The 19,259-nt window shown below is 41.5% G+C and overlaps 1 protein-coding gene across 1 annotated transcript; it reads right to left on the reverse strand.

The window, feature by feature from the left end:
• Positions 1-1,983: 1,983 nt before the first annotated feature.
• Positions 1,984-18,962, reverse strand: LOC149315768 (ubiquitin carboxyl-terminal hydrolase CYLD-like). The gene is made up of 12 exons (XM_089514053.1): positions 18,949-18,962; positions 16,141-16,575; positions 15,174-15,306; positions 14,471-14,612; positions 14,073-14,180; positions 11,976-12,055; positions 9,577-9,643; positions 8,171-8,300; positions 6,998-7,106; positions 5,503-5,615; positions 3,872-4,061; positions 1,984-2,842 (listed from the first exon to the last, which is right to left on the reverse strand). The coding sequence occupies exons 2-12, from the start codon at positions 16,552-16,554 to the stop codon at positions 2,643-2,645; spliced, it is 1,686 nt and encodes a 561-aa protein (XP_089370179.1). The 5' UTR covers positions 16,555-16,575; positions 18,949-18,962; the 3' UTR covers positions 1,984-2,642.
• Positions 18,963-19,259: the final 297 nt, after the last annotated feature.

Below are 19,259 nucleotides of genomic sequence, written 5' to 3' on the forward strand. Positions count from 1 at the left end.
ATTTTAGAGCATTATACTATGTAGGAGTAGGTGGTTTTTCCTTTTGCAGATTCAGTAAAGTAGGTGGGCTTAAAAAGAATTAGGATTGAAAGAAACATGTTTTATGGCTCAGTTGCTTCCCAACAAGCACAGCTAGGAATTAGCATGATTTCACCACATCACCAATTCTCTGACCATTGGCTTGCTGCAGAAGGGGGGATTTCTTAGCTTCTCAGCCCAAAAAGATGAGCCCAGATTTTGTTACCTAGCAACTGAATAAAGCTGTTAACTTGGTTTCTGCCTTTGTCCTTGAGGGGGAACCTTTGTTGTATGAATGAGTAGCCAGTTTTCAAGCTGCAAGCCAAGTGAACTGAACTCTTCCCATGGATATGTTGTGCCTGTGGACTCTAGCTTCTTCAGCACTATTTCTTGCCTCCCACACTCTGACTCTTTCCCCAAGGACTTATGCGTGTTCATCCAATGAAGGTACATGTTTTCATTAAAAACTTTATTGGTTAGCTAGAACAGCAACCAAAAGCAATGACTTTTTCTTTTCTTTTTTCTTGGCTCTAAAGAGTTCGGGAAAAGTTGTGCTTGAAATTGGGAGAGCGTCATATAACACATCTCATGCTGAAAAACAATGTTGCTCCTGTGTATTTCATCTTCATGGTGTTACACACCCCTGCATAACCACACTGTATTTGGAGTCTTCATATTTTCATTTCTCATATCTGGAGATAGCATGTTTTTGAGAGATCAATGACCTTTCAGAAACATTACGTCAGGTTTTCAGGGGGAAAAAGTCTCTGAGGCATGTGGACATCCAGGTAAACAAGATATTTGATGAATATTAACTTCTTCCTTCCCCCAAGTAATCTGCATTTCCAATGTGAAGTCAAAAGCTTTCATGGATAGCATCCATAGTTTTTTGTGGGTTTTTTTGGGCTATGTGGCCATGTTCTAGAAGAGTTTATTCCTGACGTTTCCCCAGCGTCTGTGGCTGGCATCTTCAGAGAATAAGATGCCAGCCACAGATGCTGGCAAAACGTCAGGAATAAACTCTTCTAGAACATGGCCACATAGCCCAAAAAAAAATCTGCATTTCCTCTCAAAACATAAGACAAACTTCCCCGTCCATCTGCCTCAGGGATATCCTGGTCTAATCACAGTTTTTGTCACATTAAAAGCCATCAACCAGTACGAAATCCCATTTTTGTTTCCTGAGAAAAGACATCCAGTCCTTGTTCCCTGACCAGAGAACCCATTGCTCAGAGTTAGTTTTAAGGTATAAATATAGTTTCAAAACCTAACCTCTGCATGCACAGCCTGCATACACACCCACACTGTGTATGTTTTGTGTCATCCTTAGGCCTCCCAGTCTGAACCACTCCAGCTTCCCGTGGTCTTCTCATCAGTCAGGTAATTATAACCCCATTGCCAATCCCTATAAACTATCCTATTTCTATATTTCCATTTCACTTAGCTTTGTATGCTGTGTCTGTTTGAACTGTTGTCTTGTGTCTCTGTGAGTGTCCTCTGCATTTTTCTAAATAAAACCACCTTGATTCACCCAAGACCTGGAGTCCTCTTCAGTTAGTACTGGTATAAATTGGTGCACACTGTTCAAAACTTACCCAAGCCACTTGCAAAAGCTAATTTCTGCAATATTTGAAGTAACCTGACAGTTGGTGGGAACCCCCAGTCCCCCTCCCCCTGTCATTATTTGGGTAATAGTGGGAAGACTTTTATGCATGCAGAGTTCTTCTGAGAAGCAACTCTGATGGGGCTAGGGCTCTCCCTTGTATGAAAATGATCCATGCAGGGATAGAGCCGTTTCCTGTTCTAGTCATATGCATGGACAGTGAGGAGCTGTGGCTATTATACACAATGATGTATAGTTAGCCTACATAGCCTTATCGCCCCTCTTAGGTATTCTTTCAGCGTATGAGAGAGGAGGATATATAAAAACCACTGCCACCCCATAAAGGTTTTTATCATACATTTCCCAAAAAAGTCTTGAATCTGAGCCGTGGACAACACTGGGTAATTGTTTCAAATGAATAAGTCAGAAACAATTCTGACACTATTTGATTAATATAGAGCACTTTGAATTAAGGATTTAGCAGGTGAGATGGCTTATTAGACTTTCTTTGATGCTGATTTGTAGCTTCTTTAATACTTCTTCCCAGAAGTCACTTCCCCAACGCCTTGTATGTTTGGAAGGATGCAACACACCATGATAAAACAGCAGTTGGGTCTTTGAAATCATCAAAATACAGAAGGAGCTTCACCTTAACTTGCCCTCCAAAGGCTTTTCTACAGGCAATCTGGCCCAGTTTTGATGGTACTTTCTCATCCTTGGCCATTCTTGGAACATGGTGATTTAACACATCTACAGGCTTAGCCAATGAAGATGACTAAACACTTGTCCAGCAATGTGATGCCAATTTGTGTGCCAGGGGAGAAGTCTAGAAGATGACCATGTTGTTGTTTTGCCCTGGAGATTTGACATTCAAAGCACTGACTTGCTATAACACAAACCAATGTCTTTAACCTAAAGCTGACTACTTTTGGAAGTCTAGCTTCTGGCCATGTCAGTGGTTCTGTCTGCTAAAGAAACAGATTGGTCCTTGTGAGCCTTTAAAGTCTTTCTTTTTAAGACATCACTTTCTGTCCTGTTGTCTGTAAGAGCTGTGTTTTGGTTCTTGGTACATGAATGTGTAAGCATCACAGAAGAATCTTCTGGAAAGCTTGTCCATCTGGTTGATATCCACAGCAGCAAACTCCTCTGGTGCCATAGCTAAATAGTGTCCAATCTGAGGGCAGGCCTTTACCACAGGAATCTTTGTTCGTTTCTCATTCTCTAAAGAAAAACATGGTCAAGGGCATTAAAAACAGTTTTGAAAAGTGAGGATAAAAGTGAAAGTATACTAGAGCAGGCTATAACACAGAGTTGTGTCAAGTGTTCACTTAAGTCTGTTTTTTGCCCTGTATCTCATAAAAAAAATGATGGGCTTGAGATCTTCAATTCAATGTGTGCATCGGGTTATCAACCAGCTGCTATGGGTCAATATAAGGCTTCAGCTCACAGCTTTTGAGACATGAATCAAAATACCCCCCTTTAAAATCAATGCTTTGTAAGAAATTGAAACATTTTGAGTATCATGGGTAGAGGACCGCATGCCACATCCCAAGTTGCCTGGAAATTGCACTGACAATTACCCCACTGAGCGGCTTCCGGGCGGCTTGGGGGTGTGGTGTTTAGACACCACACACCCTCAGAGCCAGTAAAAAGCCGGATCTAGAGGCAAAGGGGAGGCTTTTTCCCACCCCAAATAGGAGTTGATTTTTTTCCATTCCTATTTGGGGCAGAAGCTGGCTGGATTGGGGCTGCACATCTGTTTGCCATGGCCCCAATCCAGCCACATGTTTTCATAGACTCCTCATTGAAGTCTAGCTATCATATGGTTTAAAAAGTACTCTTAAAGTTGACATTGGACCATGCTACTCTGGTAGTGTTTCCACAGAAATTTCTCCTAATTATGATTTGATGGTTTAATATCAAGGGTTTTAGGATAATGCTTTCACCCTTGAAAAGGAGAAGGCAGCTATTCCTGTAACATTAAACATAGTATATAGGCAGTGCAATGCACATTTGTCTAGTTCACTGCTTGAATTGGAGGAGCTGGCATGGGCTAAATTACCACATCAACCACATGGATCAGCCATTTTCCTGAACACGTCCTGGTCTAAATTTTCCAACTACATACTCTCAGATAGCTTATTTTGGAAATGGCACGTTTGTCATATTACTTGTCTCCTAATTCACTTTTATAACATTTTTCATTTTTTTAAAAAAGTGCAGAAATATGTCTCAAAAAGGTTTTCTTACTCAGTGTGCCAGCCATGCTGTCAAAGAAGAGCCAGGATTTTTGAGAAGGTCCGTATCTAACAAAAGCTACGTAATGGCTGCTCTCTATACAGAGAACTGCAAACAGATCCAGTCTGTGCTGCTTAGCAGAAGGGCTGTTGGACTTCAGTTCTTTACACAAACGCTTCAGTCTGGTCTGAGGAGAATGTGCCTGGATGAAATAAACATTAAAAATAAATTATAATTCTGCCTCTATCTGCCTATTACAATAGCACATAGCCTCCTGGGTTTTATCTAGTGTGGTCATGCCCATAGCAGAAAGTCTACCACTTGTGGAAACTATTTTTAGCCTTGGATAGGTGTCAAATCCCAGTTGAAGAATGTCCTCTCCTTGGAGCCCTGGTTTATGCTGATGCTAGTCTCATTTCAATTGCAAATTAAAACATAAGTTCTTCGACATTGATAATCATAACTTGATTTTCATATATTATTTTCTTCTGTTGACTTGTTTCCATTTATTTTTTATTTAAATTGTTCACATGGCAGTACTAATCCTTGAAATATACAGAAATACAGAACAAGAGACAATATTTTAAGGAAGAAAGAGTTGAATTATGCTCGTCTGAGCTCATTGCAACATCATTGGGCTAGATGTTCTCTCTGTTCTTTGTTTTAATCCTATTAGCAGAACACTGCTGCCTCTTATGTTTTCCACTACTTCAACTTTGGATATAGCCCAGTTGCTCTGATTTTGTGTAATTAAGTATAGTTTCATCACTTCCAATCCATGCAGTTTAGCTCTGTGAGCAGCTTCAGTCTCATTTAGTCTTAACAAGCACCTATGGCTAGCTTTCCACTGTAACTAGAGCTCTCTGTAAACGAGACACTTGTTTTTTGCCTGAGATAATTTGAGTCCTCTGTGCCCAGTTTGGAATCTGGAAAGCTGACATGTATAGATGAAAAAATTAGTTTCTCAGCAGTGAGAATTGTGTGGTTTCTGTATATACGTGTTGCTGGGAAGGTATGAAGATATGCAAGCTATGGAGTTGTGGGGAAAGGCCTTCATTGCCAATTGAAGTCCATTTATCACCTTTTTTTTAAAAAAAAGGTAAACCTATAACTAAGGGTCCAATCAAGCTGGGCAGACCATGGATTGTGAAGTCTACTTTCTTTATTTCTTTATTAGAACTTTGATGTCCACAAATTGGTGTGGGAGGGTTGGAGCTATTTGTTTACTGCAGCTCATAAACACAGATTTGAATGTATAGCTTAAGTTATTATGGGGCAGAAATTCAAATGCAAAATTAAAGTGGCAATAGAGGTACCCAGAAATCACATGTAAGGCAACATTGCTGTTTCACAGGTGAGAAATATGGAGGCCAAGATATAAGTGATGAGCAAGCAGCCATGGCCAGTCACAGTAGAGGCTTTTAAAAAAAACTTTGTTTTGCTTGGCACTATCAGCATTCATACACCCTTGCAAATATACCACAGATCATCCAGAGACCTATAAATATGTTCACATCTACCTTCTGCCCATCAGATTCAGAGATATACAAAGACTAACACTTCAGGGAAACATTGGGCTGGCCTCCTGTCTGGTAGCAGTTTTTGCTGCTCTGGTCCTACTGACATTATGTCCTTGTTGTTACCTTAGAAATGGTCCTGAACAATCTCATGTGTTCTGGGTGTAGGAAGGTATCAGGCTGGCACCATGAACATCCATATTCAGTCTGCCCATCACACACACAACACACTGGGGGAGCTACAATCATAAAAAGAATTCAGGGTTATTAGAGTCTTAAATGATAACAGCTTCTCTTTCATACCAGAACTGGATGTTGTTCCAGGCCCCTCCAAGGGTTCCTTTGGTGCATATTCTGACATGTTACAACTATAGCATGAACTTTATTGAAGGGCTTTGGGCTAAGGTGCATCCCCCTTTACAGGGCACCCATGAGGTGAGGCTCACAGAAAATGGGCTCCCAAGGTTACAAGCAAACAGAGAAAATCAATATGCATAAGCGTGACCCATTCCCCCCCTAAAAGCTATGAGAATTGCACGAGTAGTTTAGCAACAGAGAAAAATCCAGTCTCTCAGTTGGTTTGCAGCCTTCATAATCTTTTCCCCAGTCCCCAGCAAATGCAACAAGGCCAATACTGTAATACAAATTGCTTCTCACACCACTGGACAGCTGTCCATACTTGGCCCTGATCATAACAAGGACTCTGAAACTCATCTGGCAGGTGGCAGAGGCCCGACTCTCTACAGCTTTCATACCTGAGAGTAAATGTCCTCCTGACAGCATTCCCTGACCTGGCACCTCCCATCCATGTTAGTCTACAACATACATTCCTCCCTGTAGACAATATACCTATGATGGCTGGGGCTGATAGGACTTGTAGCCTAATATCTGGAGGGCATCTACTCGGGAAAGGCTGATTTACTATTCTTCTTTGCTGTACAAACATTTCATTTTGTCTTCTGAATCCATAGACATCTCTTCTGAAAAGCAACCCTGCATGTTAATTTGCCCTCTCTTCCAGATCAACTAGAAGGTACTTCTACCAAACCTATAACCTAACATTTATTTAACACCAGCACAGTGTGTTGAGTGTGTTAATTATTACAGAAACAACACACCCCCTGCTGGGAAAATTTAATAATGATAGAGCAAAAGCCAAGTAAGTTGTAAAAATACCAGAGGCCCACAGGGTGGGTTGGGGAACAGGTATACTGAAGTAGAAATCATGTGGAAAACAGATTTAATAGCCTGTATGTAGTTATTAGACCATGGGAAAGTTACATTTTTGGACTACAACTCCCTAAATCCCCCATCTGGGGAAATGGGGAGCTATAGCCCCCCTCCCCAAATAACCTCCACACTCTGGTAATTATAAATAAGGTCTGCTGAGTTTAGTGAAACTTACCTTCAAGCACAATATTGTGGCCTTTGGGGAGGTAAGAAGTCATGGACTCACCAACAGAAGAGATAGGAGAGCTTTAAAGAGTAAAGTATTGTGGCAAAATGCAGCAATTTAGGATTATAAAACTGACATTTGTAAGGGTGGAAGAAGGGTTCTGATAACAATGATAAATGTACAGACAGGAACAACATCAAAACATCAGCTTTTGGACTTCTTTACCTTGGTCTACCAAGCCTGTGAGGTCAAGATGTAAAGAAGGATATACCAATGAAAACTTTTTAAACTTCTTCCCAAACCTTGGCATTTGTAGGATGAAACATGAAGGAACCTAGAAGAGAAGGATCTCTTTAAAGATTGTTTAAGGTGTTGTGCAGCAGTTGATTCAGGACAGAACAAGAAAAGAAAAGAAAAATTCCTGCCTTAATTGTTGTTTTTGTTTTAAGGTGTTTCAAATATCAAGAATAAAGGTCTCTAATCTGAAAAATCCTGGATTTCTATTAATCGTACATTGATGTAATCTGTTTGACTGCACCTCCCTGTTTTTGGACTGTTTTTTGGAAGTCCCAAAACATCTGGACGATTGCAGGTTCTTCATCACTACTGCAGATATCGGCTGACTATGGGCCCGAACAGACAGGCCAAAATAAGGCTGCTTTGGGTCACTTTGGAGGTATGCTGTTTAAATGACACACACATCTTGAGAGGCCGGAAGCTGCGCCAAAGCTGTGCTCCATTCCTTAGGACTGGAGCGTGGCTTTGGCGCGCCTTCTGGCCTCTTAGGACACATGCATAATTTAAACAGCATACCTCCAAAGTGACCCGAAGCAGCTCTATTTTGCCCTGTCTGTTCAGGCCCTATGACACTAAGGTTTGAGTTTAAATATCACGTCAGCTATGGAACATCTACAGGACCACAGACAAACCAATATATCTGAGCCTCAGTTTCCCTTCTGTAGAATGGGATTAATGGCAACATACAGAAGTGTCATCAGATCAAACAAAATCAACATAAGGTATTTTCCAACAAAACATAATTACAACATACTCTTGTTGAAGACTTAAGGAGGTCATCTTCCCAGACCCTGGAAAAATTCATTTTTCTTACTACAATATCCAGAATCCATGTTGACAGGGGGATTCTGAGAGCTGTGAATCCAGAAATGAATTTATCCAAGCTCTGTTAATTCCAAACATGGGTGCAGGGAATCTCTATAGGGCTCTCTTTGCAATTCTCTATTTTTCCACTACATCCCTATCAACTCCTTCATTGTATACCTTCCTTGAGCTGTGTGGGGAAATTCACTGATGAAAGACTAAGAAAAAGGGTACTGTGCTCAAACCAGGAACTCCCTAGCCCCAATATGTACAATGTTGCCAGCGGCCATTATGTACCTCATGCAACCGTAGGCCATACGAGAGTAGAGACCGTTCCAGTAGCTGCTGCACAGTAGGTACTTTGACTGTCGCATCGTTCTCTGTAAGGAGCTGATAGCAATTGTACTCAAGTACTTCATTGTCTGCCCTAGATTTTTCCAGTGAAGAAAGAATGAGAAAGTTGTTCAGAAACGTATGTCTACAAGCCTTCCCTGATCTAGTGCCCTCAAAATATACTGGACTAAAACTCCCATCATCTCAGTCAGCCTAGCCATGGATCATGCTAGAGCATGATGGGAGCTGTACTGTGGTACATCTGTAAGCAGCTTTGAACCCCAATTGTGGAGAAAAGATGAGATATTATTATTACAACAAGAGCAGCTCAAGGAATATATGACTGCATCTATAGATATGACCACACACATACAGAGCTGGACAATCATATTTGGTAATACTGTGTAAGTCTAGTCAAAACTGAAAGGATCAAAGCAAGCATTTGTCTCAACCCAGCAGCACACATTTATCAAGAGTACAGCCAACTTCAGGAATGAAGAAAAAAGAAAAAAGAAGAAAGTTTTAGAAGAGAGCAATCCACCAGCCTGTTACAGATACTCAGCATCTCTGATCCTTTCCTCCCTTCTATTATTCGGTCCAAGTGGACAGGAATGGAGCAATTCATCACTCCTGATAATTAAGGCAACTCTGTCTATCCCAGGGTTTGGCTTTGCTTTTTTCTACCACTGCGTAATCCCAAATTGGGTTACCAACTGACTAAGAAAAAATAGTTTTGCTACTAGTGGGTGTCCTCATGGAATGAGAGTATGTGTTCTATTCTTCTCTATTTTGCTCCATTTATTTGCTCCATAACAACAACAACAACAACAATTTATTTATTTATATTCCGCCTCTTCCCGTAGATTGGACTTTGTTTTAATTAGAGCTGCTAGAATCCACTTTGGGGCCTACTTTGGAGAAAGGAAATATATAAACTAAATATATAAATAAACCTCCCAGCAAACATGGGCCATGGGATTGTAGAAGCTGTTCTCCTCCTCTTCCTCCCCAAGAATCCCATTTTGAAGTTCTGGACCTCTTGCTTTTAGGTCAGCTGTCAAAAATGCTCCCTTTTTAGCCATTTGTAAGCTGTACTAGAGAAAGAAATGGCTTCTGTACTGGGTTTCTTCCCTGACTCTCCCAAAACTACAGGGCTCTGTCTTCTCAAGCTGTCCCGAACCACTATGATCCATCCCAACCCACTTTAAGATTGTTGCATTCCCTCTTGGCAGCACTACTTAGCCAGATCTGAGCTCTACCCTAAGCCATTATACCAGAATTCATCATTCTCAAAAGTTAACATCTCCACCATAATGGCAGACACTTCCCATGATAAGTTCAGACAGCATTTTTTCAAAATGAACACTTACCTAATTTTGAGCAAAGGTTCTACAGCCAAGACCTCTCCTAGAAGAACATTCAAAAATTCCTCTGGATCTATAAACCAGAATAGCCATTAAAAGAGCAGAAGAGGTTGGAAAGTAGCTGAAATACTCTTTGAGCATCCCTCATTTGCCTCCTCCTCAGCTATAGAAATATTATCCAAATACTTTATATAGTCATGTATAAGTCTAGAGTTTTTAGTAAAAAAATTGACCCAAAAAATCTGGGTTGGCTTATCCATGGGTCAATATACATACTGTACTTTAACTCTTATCAAAAAAGGAACCATGCCCTAGTGAAAGGTGAGAGCTTAATCTCTTCCTGGAGCACCAAAAAGAAGCATCAACCCTCTCTACTACCTCATCCATCCAGCCTTTAGGGTGAGCACAAAGAGTTATGCGTATCAAAATTTTTAAAGATCTTTAGCATCATTTTCCTTTGCTTCATCCTTTACGTCCTTTGTTACATGCTGCTAAGTTTTTATCCTTGACTTATTACAGGACTTATACATGAGGTCAACTTATAGTTGAGTATATACGGTACTTCAAAGTATCTGCATGATAGATCTAGCAATAGCAATAGCATTTATATTTCTATACTGCTTATCTGTGAACACAGCATTAAGCGGTTTACAATCTGTAAGTCAATTGCCCCCAGCAAGTTAGGTACTCATTTTACTGACTTACAAAAGGATGGAAGGATAAGTCAACCTTGGAGCCCTAGGATCAAACTCACAACGTTGTGGCTGTAGTACTGGCATTTAACCACTGCGCCACCAGGGCTCTATATGTTTTAAGAGAAGGGATATAAGTAAAAACTACATATAGTGCAACTGACAGAATACCATTAGGAACTGTTAAGAAACTAGCTTTGTTTTGTTTTTGTTTTTTATTTATATACCGCTATTCCAAAGATCATAGCAGTGAACAGCAAGTAAGCTAATTAGCAAGTAAGCTAATTTGCCCCCAACAGTCTGGGTACTCATTTTAGCGACCTTGGAAGGATGCAAGCCTGAGTCAAGCTTGGGCCCTTTTGCTGGTCTTGAACTCGCAACCTTGTGGTTTTGAGTGAATGGCTGCAGTACAGGCATTTAACCACTGCACCACCAGGGCTCCTTTTGCCACCAGGGCTCCTTTGTCTGAGATGCTTCAAAATGGATAGACCCAGTTAACAACTCTTGCACAAAGATGAGAAACAAAACACAATTTTTGGCTGAAAATCTGCACCAGCTTTCCCATCTTGCAGTGTGTTCCACATTAGAAACAAATAATGAATGAATGAATGAATCTTTATTTGTATACCGCTATTCCCATGATCATAGCGGTTTACAACAGTAATAAAAACATACCGAAACTACAAAATCCAATAGAAAGAAATCCCCCCCCACATTAAACAATACAGTACAGCAATAAAAATATCCATCATTCAATCACAGTTAAAAACAGTTAAAAACCAAAGCACCAATTACATCCAATACAATACAGCAACACAAGGGGAGAAGAATGGAATTAAGGAACATGGGGGAAAGCTTGACAAAAGAGGTGAGTCTTTAGATTTTTCCTGAAAGACTCCAGGGAGGGGGCTGAGCGGAGCTCGTCAGGCAGAGAGTTCCAGGTCTGCGGGGCTGAAGCAGAAAAAGCCCTATGTGCAGACACCACATATCTCGTATCAGGGACTCTCAAAAGTTGTTTCCCGCCCGACCTGAGAGTGCGGGGCGGATTATATGGAGAGAGGCGGTCCTCCAAGTACCCTGGGCCCAAGCCATTTGTGCTCAATAATGCTCAATAACTTTGAAAAATAGAAAGAAAACCCTATCATTCCTAAAATCTATGTACAAACTTTGTACATAACAATATTGTCCAAAACAATAACTTTTCCTAATTTTGCCCAAGAGAGAAAGAGTTTGGTGGTGATGGGGATAGGGATGGGGATAATGTCATTCTGGAAAAGAGTCTCTATGGTCCAATCCACCTCAACAAAGCAAAACCTCTTTTATTGGTGACCTTGCCAATCCTAGAGCTAAGTAATTAGAATACAGTTATATCTAAGTATACGATACATGTATAGGATGAAATCCACTGCAAGAATATCAGAACAACATCCAGAATCTCTGATCCAAAACAAACTGCAGAAACAATCCAGTCTGAGACTGTTTTAACTGCCCTGACTCAATGCTAGGGAATTTTGGGAACTGTAGTTTTGTGAGACATTTAGCCTTCTCTGTCAGAGAGTTGGTGCCACAATAAACTACAATTCCCAGGATTCCCTAGCACTGAACCAGAGCAGTTTAAGTGATGTCAAAGTGGATTATTTCTGTGATGTTTGACCTATTAAGTTTGATAGATCTGTCCCTCACTGGATACAATATCATGCTATTATCACTCACCTTTCTCTTCTGTAATGAAACTGTCACATCTTAGCAATTTCCTCAAGTTCATCACGTTGTCAGCTCCAACATAGCCATGCCTGATAAGGTTAATACATGTATATGAGTTTTGTGCTACCCTTACTTGTTTAGTGATTTCACCATGTCCAATGAATGCTAGACAATCCAGATCAACTAGGAGTACAGGTAGTTCCTGCTTTCTAGCAGTTTGGGATTTAGCCAGAGAAAGAGTTATGAGCTGAAAGTTTTGGGGATAATTTGGCAAGCACATGCCTTGCAGAGCTGGAAGGATAGGCTAATGATACAGAAAAAACTGACAGAGATTGGAAAAGATATAGTTTTTGGATTACAACTCCAAATTCTTTAGCCAGTATGGCCACTAGTTATGCTAGTTAGGGGGTTCTGGGAGTTGTAATCCAAAAGGCTAACTTTACCAAACAGACTATGTTGCAAGACTAGTTGTTCTGTGCATGCCTGCTTTTCCATGCTTAATTTGTATAACTACAGATATTATTATGTCTGCAATAGTATTGCCTCTCTGGCTAAATACAGAATGCCTAGATTCTCCCAATGAAACTAGCCTTGGAAAAGACAGGTCCACAACATCCTATCATGTTTTATTTATGTATTACAGTGATATTCTGCCTTTTCTCCAATGAGCTCAAAGTGGGATAGAATGGCTCTCCATGTCCCTCCCTTATCCTCATTACAACCCTGGAGGTATGTAGGCCTGAGAGATAGTGCCTACCCAAGATCACTCTGTGAGGTTCAGAAATGCATGAGTTTCCCCCTACTATATCAAGATTAGATGGGAGTAGATCCAGATTTCTTTGTAGATTTCTGCATGATTGCAGTAGGTTGATATTTTCTTCATTTCAGCAATATTTAATAGTTTTCTTGAGTGTGCGATATTGTTTCTGCTATTGTTAAACAATTTAGAGTAAAAAAAGAAGAAGAAAGAAATCCAAGGGCACCTTTAAGATTGTATTTACACAGGTCCCTTTTTTCAACCTGAAAACCAACTTTTCTTTTATTTAGAATCTATGACAGTAACTTCCCCACACTTCACTGTAATATCAATACTGAATTACAGGGTCCTGGCCACAATACTCCAGGAACAGTCAGAATATCGGTTTGGATCCTGGCCAGAATACTCCAGACTGCTTCCAGAGTATTCTGGCCCCAGAGCTGCCCTGGATTCCCCATGTTACGTCCACACTCTATAGCAATGCCAGGCAGCTGTCTATACACGTATCCTGCAGTGTCACCTGCTGCCACCACTGGCACAAGTCACTCCCTCTGAGATCAGAAATGATGTGCCGAGTGCCAGTCACATGGCTGGGCACCTTACTGTAACCTTTGAGGGAGTGATTCGTGTAAGCAGCATGAATCACTCCCTCAAATGCCAGTTGACACAGCATGACATGTGTACAGATAGCTGACTGGCATCATTGTGCTCTTATTTTCCTGCAAAATCCAGAGCAAAAAGTAAGCCAGTTTAAGGGAAGAAAGACATGGATTCAGTGCAGAACTGGCCTTATGTCATGAAGACAGTCCATATGCGAACTGGGGATTTGGCTATACATCATGAAGACAGGTTACTGTGGGGAGTGTGTGGCGGAGGGAACCATTTCATTTGGTCTGTGAAGACATGCTTTCAAAAGTGTCACAAGAAGTCTACCTTCTTTTTTATACAGAAACAAACCTGAACAGCTATCTCTCTCTGAAAATTGCTATCTGGGATTCAGAAACTCTTAATGATCTATAGCAAATTACCTAGAGGTTACTTGTTCAATCTCAGTCTAGCTTCTGCCTCCCACTGCTCTAGTATTTCATAGATATTCAAAACTTGGGGAAATAACAACTTGGGCTACAACTTCTAGAAACCTCCAGCCAGTATGACATCTGGGATTCTGGGAGATGGAGACCAAAATAACAAACTTCCAAGCTTTGATAAAGTATTGCATTGTCTTCCATGAAAAGGTTTCCATTATCAGCCAATACACATATCATTGAGTTTATAAGTAATAAATAACAATAATAAATAACACACTGAAAGCATGAAGACCAAATTTTGAGAAATGCTGCAGAACTCACTGTCTCAAGGGCTGCACAATCTGTTGTCTCAGGATTTGCTGTGCTGTTTTGTCATCTACCTCAACAGAATACAAAATGCTATCCAAAGCAGAGGAGAAACTGAATAAACTGTAAAGAAACAAACACATAATACATGATAAACCTATCAGCTGAAATATGAAGATGCTCAGAATTGCTCTTAAGTGTAAAATGGCTCCCACAAACTGCTACAAGTCTCAGATGGTCTAGCCACTGGGCTGTTCCTGAGATAATAATCTCTCTCAGAGAATTTCTATTTCATCCAGCTGGCCATTTTTCAGTAGATGGGGGGAAATGGCAGTCCTGGACTCCAGAAAGCAGTGTAGAGTGAAGAAGAGACCACAGAACTGGGCTCCATCTAAAGCTAATGCTGGGCACACCTGAAGAGTGTTGTATCTAGGTAGCAGGAGTTGCTATGTCCCTGAATGCCCCTCATGGCACCTTCCATCTCCTTGAGGACTTCATATTCCCAGGCTACTGCAGCATTGTCTTCTGCCAAGTGTTGGATTAGGTGATTGCCATCTGGAAGAACAGTTTTGAGATATGTTAGGCAGTGAGTCGTTTTATTAACAGTATCTTTATAAATACCTCTCTCTAAATGGCATATCCCAGGATTCCACAGGATGTTGCTATGACAGTTAAAAGGAATCACAGAGCTGGAATTACACAGTGTGAAAAGGTCCTGAGAACTTTAAGTAAGTAAACAGAGGATTGCTAATATCCTAGAGATGCATCATAACATTCTCTGTGTTACTGAAAGAGATTTGAGAGTTCCTTGTGTTATTTTTAGCATGTTTTTGCCTTGCTAAAGTTGCACCTGAACAAAGCAGAACTTAATTTATTGGTGACCTCGCCAGTTCTACGGCTAAGTAATTAGAGTACAGTTATCTCTAAGTATAGGATACATGTAAAGGATGCAATCTGCTGTAAGAATATCAGAACAGCATCTGGAATCTCTGTTGTAAATATTGTAAACATTTACAATCTACGCTGATCTTTGTTGTAAATATTGTAAAAATTGAAAATATGAAGCAGTGGGGAAAAGAGATAGTCCTCTTCCCACAATGCTTCACTGGCTCTCACCTTTCTTGTGGGATTCTTGCCCAATCTCTTGATATCCAATGGAACTTGTAACATTGGAGCTAACAGTAATGATCTTGCTTGCATCAACCTTCAGCCTAGAAGAGTGGTCACAGAGGGAAATAGTCTCTGAGTCCTGTTGCAGTTTGAGAAACAGAGAAAAGAAGGATTATTACTGGCATTTTCTGGAAATAATTTTAAAAATCTATACATATTAATAGGTATATATATATATATATATATATATATATACACACATACAGAGAGAGAGAGAGAGAGAGAGAGAGAGAGAGAGAGTCCTATTATTAGTTCACTGATAATGCTGATTTATTTTAGATTTAATTCTACTTTTCCAAAATTAATATATACAGTATTTTAAAATGGTGACCATGGGTGTTAAAGGGCAAGAAGCATGGCATTGTATAGATGAGGAAGCTATAGTTCTACACACGTGGAAATGAACTGTACTTTGCAGTCCAAAAAGCTCTTGTACTGATACTCAGTCCTCAACAAGACTGGTAAGAACGGTATATAGACCCATCTTGGCTTTGATACCACCCTGTGCCTTTACTCCCAAACACTGTGGGAATGTGGCCTTCAAGACCTTTTCCAAACTTGAATTTGTCCCCCGGCCCAAAAAGAGTCCCTTCCTCCAAGCCAGATGTTGAAGTACAAAGAATCATAGAATCATAGAGCTGAAAGAGACCACAAGGGACATCCTGTCAACCCCTTGATATGAAGGAATACACAATCAAACCACTCCTGACAGATGAAGACTGAACCCCGCAGGGAAAGGGAATAACAAGACTTTTGCTCTATAATAATGTCATTAAATCTGCAATGCTATCTGCAGTTACTTGAGCAAACATTGTACTGAAGTTGATGGGGCTTGTTTCTGAATGCTGTCCATTGCAAGGATTTCAGAATAGCATCCAGAATACCTAAAAACCAAAGTCTGTTATGGCCTTACCAGTAGCTCCACCTCAATAAGAAGCATCTTCAATTCTCCACTGCCTGGCTTCTTGCACTGTTCCCAGAAGCTTCTCACAGTGCCGACTGTCACCACTCTGCCATATCTCACACGCACCACATCATGGATTTGCAGGCAGCAAATAGCAGCGAAGAGCTGTTCCTTGCAAAGCAAGTCATGCCTTTTTTGTGGGCTCTCAATAGTGAGCAAGAGGCCGGCCTCATGTCGGCTGAGAGGTTTGATAAGGCTATTCATCAGGGTTATGATTGGCCTCGATTTCAGGTCAACAATGCGACCCATGCTATGCTTCCCCTCCAGAAAACAGCCTATAGAACCCAAGGGGATCTTCTTTCTGCCTGCATGGATCTCACGAGTGACAATAAAAGCTTCTTTCTTCTCAGCAGCACACTGCATGACTGGGTATGCAACCTGTAACTAGGGAAAGTCATAGTAAGAAAAAGGTTGCCTCAAGGCTTTTAAAGGCTACATCAAAGCCAGTAATAATAGTTACAAAGTTTACACTGGCTAAAATCCTGTTGGTATCTTATGTATGAGGAAGTTCCCCTACAAAAGCAATGTATAACCACCATGTTCAGGGTTGTGGAAGCAGAATTCTGCATGCAGCATCTGTTGTGCATAAGTGGTCATTATGCATTGCCCACACAGATGCAAGTGGGCATTTGGGATTGCAATTCACTGATAAGATGGTGTTGCACAAGCATCATGTAACAAGGTGAGCATAAAGTTACGCTCCATCTCCTCAATGTAAGATCTCTGCCTTTAGCACAAGGCCTGCTACCCACGGAAAGGGCTGCTAGCTGATTATTAATATCACCTGTTAAATTAATTTAATGTTCATACATTTGCATCTGAGTTAAAGTAGTATTTCTGAAGCAAAAAGCTTCAGAACTAGAGATTGTGATGGCAGGAACCTGCTAGACCTGAGTCATGCAACAATTAGTGGTGCAGTCTTTTATGCACCTCCATATTTTACAGAGTTCCACAACAGCACCAAAGGTTTGTTTTCCACAAAATTTCTGTCAAGTGGAGTTATCTGATGGCAAAAGATGGGAAAATTGTAGGCAAATATCAAGTTTGTGGAATCTACTTTGTTTCTTTCACCAGAAGCTTGGGATCCACCAGCTGGATCTTTGTGTAAAAAGACACACCCATAGAATTAAAAATGCTGAACTCAGGATTTTGTTTTGAGTACTAGAACAGAATAAAGATTACATTCTTTCTACACAATGACCCACTCCCCAAAATGTCTTCATTTCATCTGTATAATTTGAAAGAACTGGAGACTCTTCCCCGCCCCCCCCCCTTTTTTTTTTTTTTTTTTTGCAAATCACTCAGATCAAAGATGGCTTTTCCATTAGGTAGGTGATACTACCACCTCATATGACAGATGCTTGGGAACAGCAGTGATATTGCTCCTATCCTTTCCTCCAGATCCTCCAGGCCATTGCTCTGTAGGAAGAGAGTGGACTGTGGACCTTATCACACGTGGGGGGGTTTGCAGTTCAGATCCACAGTCACTCCTGTTCTAGCAATGCAAAGAGTGATGTTTTTTCACACCAGATCCAGAGTCACTCCTGTCTAGAAATGCGAATTAAGGTTAAAATGTGATGTTTTACCACACATGGTTGCCTTTCTGCTGCCCTTCCGAACTGAGGGGGAAGCGGAGTCAGTTCTACTCCAAGCAAGTTACGTGGTGCGGATTCAAGCAAAGGGGAGTGAGTGCACATTGTATTGCCACACCGGAGGGTTCAACGATTCGAATTGGCACCCTTGCACATCCTCAGCGGGGCTCTGGATGCTGTCCTCCTTCCCTGCTCCCTCCTTAGCTGTCATACTTCATCGGGGTGAAGAAGCAGTCAGGGGATGATGGGATAGATGGCAGTTTGGCAGAGAGGGTGAGATGGGGATGCAGGAGCAATCGGGGGATGATGGGATGGATGGCAGGGGGTCACTGGGGCCAGGATTGGGATGCAGGAGAAGGCAGGGGATGATGGGATAGGTCGCTAGGGTTCGCTGGGCCAGGATTGGGATGCAGGAGAAGGCAGAGGATGATGGGATAGGTCGCTGGGGGTCCCTGGGGCCAGGATTGGAATGCAGGAGAAGGCAGGGGATGATGCAATAGCTCGCTGGGGCCAGGATCAGGATGCAGGAGAAAGCAGGGGATGATGGGATAGCTCGCTGGGGGTCCCTGGGGCCAGGATCGGGATGCAGGAGAAGGCAGGGGATGATGGGATAGCTCGCTGGGGGTCCCTGGGGCCAGGATCGGGATGCAGGAGAAGGCAGAGGATGATGGGAATGATGGGATGGGTTGCAGGGTGGCAGAGGTGGTAAGATGGCATGAAGGAGGAGGAGGTGAATGATAGAGCAGGATGCAGAGGGGGGTGACATCGGAGTGATTTTCCACACCAGACCAATTTGCAGTGCAATCGAAGTGAGCCTGGAAGCGAATTCTGTGAAGGCACTTTTTTTCCGGTTTTACCAAAATGAGGGGTCACTTTGGAATAACTGTGGAAGCACCTCACAAGGAGCTCCCATAGAAAGGAATGGCATCTGATAACACATTCACATTCTGATGTGAATGCTCATCCTTGGAAGCTCAGTCACGTTGGAATTGACCTGCAAAAGCTCTAAAAATCTCTGTGTGATAAACCTCTGTGACACAATGGCTTGTCCTGTCCTGTACTGACTAATTTTTACTGCTTTGCTTAAGTGTGACAGAGGACTCTTATCCCACTGCAAACACTGAATGAACTTCACTTCTGAATGTAGAAGGGGGCACTATCTTACCTTTTGCCTCAGGAAGAAAGATGTCTTGATCCAGCTTTAATCAATCTTGATCAACCCTCTGTACTCCACTGGGATGGACTGTAGTTCTGCTTCTCTCCTATTCCAGAATCATTACCTTGCAATCTGTAGAAGGCATTTACATGTCATTTATATAAATGCAGGATTTATAAACCAAGATTAGGAAACAGATATTCTACACCAAGAAATCCCCAGTTCAGCATTCAACAAACTCTGATTCAGTTCATGGGTACCAGACCATTGCCGTTCCTGGCTGATTAAACAGGCCGGGGCAGGACTTACTGAGTGGGAAA

Source organism: Sceloporus occidentalis, unplaced genomic scaffold, assembly GCF_023333645.1.
Source record: "Sceloporus occidentalis isolate IW3139 unplaced genomic scaffold, rSceOcc1.0.p SCAF_3, whole genome shotgun sequence".
In the NCBI taxonomy this organism is placed as follows: Eukaryota; Metazoa; Chordata; class Lepidosauria; order Squamata; family Phrynosomatidae; genus Sceloporus; species Sceloporus occidentalis.

What these genes read in the sequence shown, in the direction of transcription:
- LOC149315768 (XM_089514053.1), bottom strand. Translation starts at nt 16,554, where the DNA reads ATGCAGTGTGCTGCTGAGAAGAAAGAAGCTTTTATTGTCACTCGTGAG. An exon ending in TTTCATTACAGAAGAGAAAG is followed by an intron (nt 9,644 to 11,975) that starts GTGAGTGATAAT and finishes TCTGGTTTATAG; the next exon opens with ATCCAGAGGAATTTTTGAAT. An exon ending in CACAGGCTTGGTAGACCAAG is followed by an intron (nt 5,616 to 6,997) that starts GTAAAGAAGTCC and finishes TTATGATTGTAG; the next exon opens with CTCCCCCAGTGTGTTGTGTG.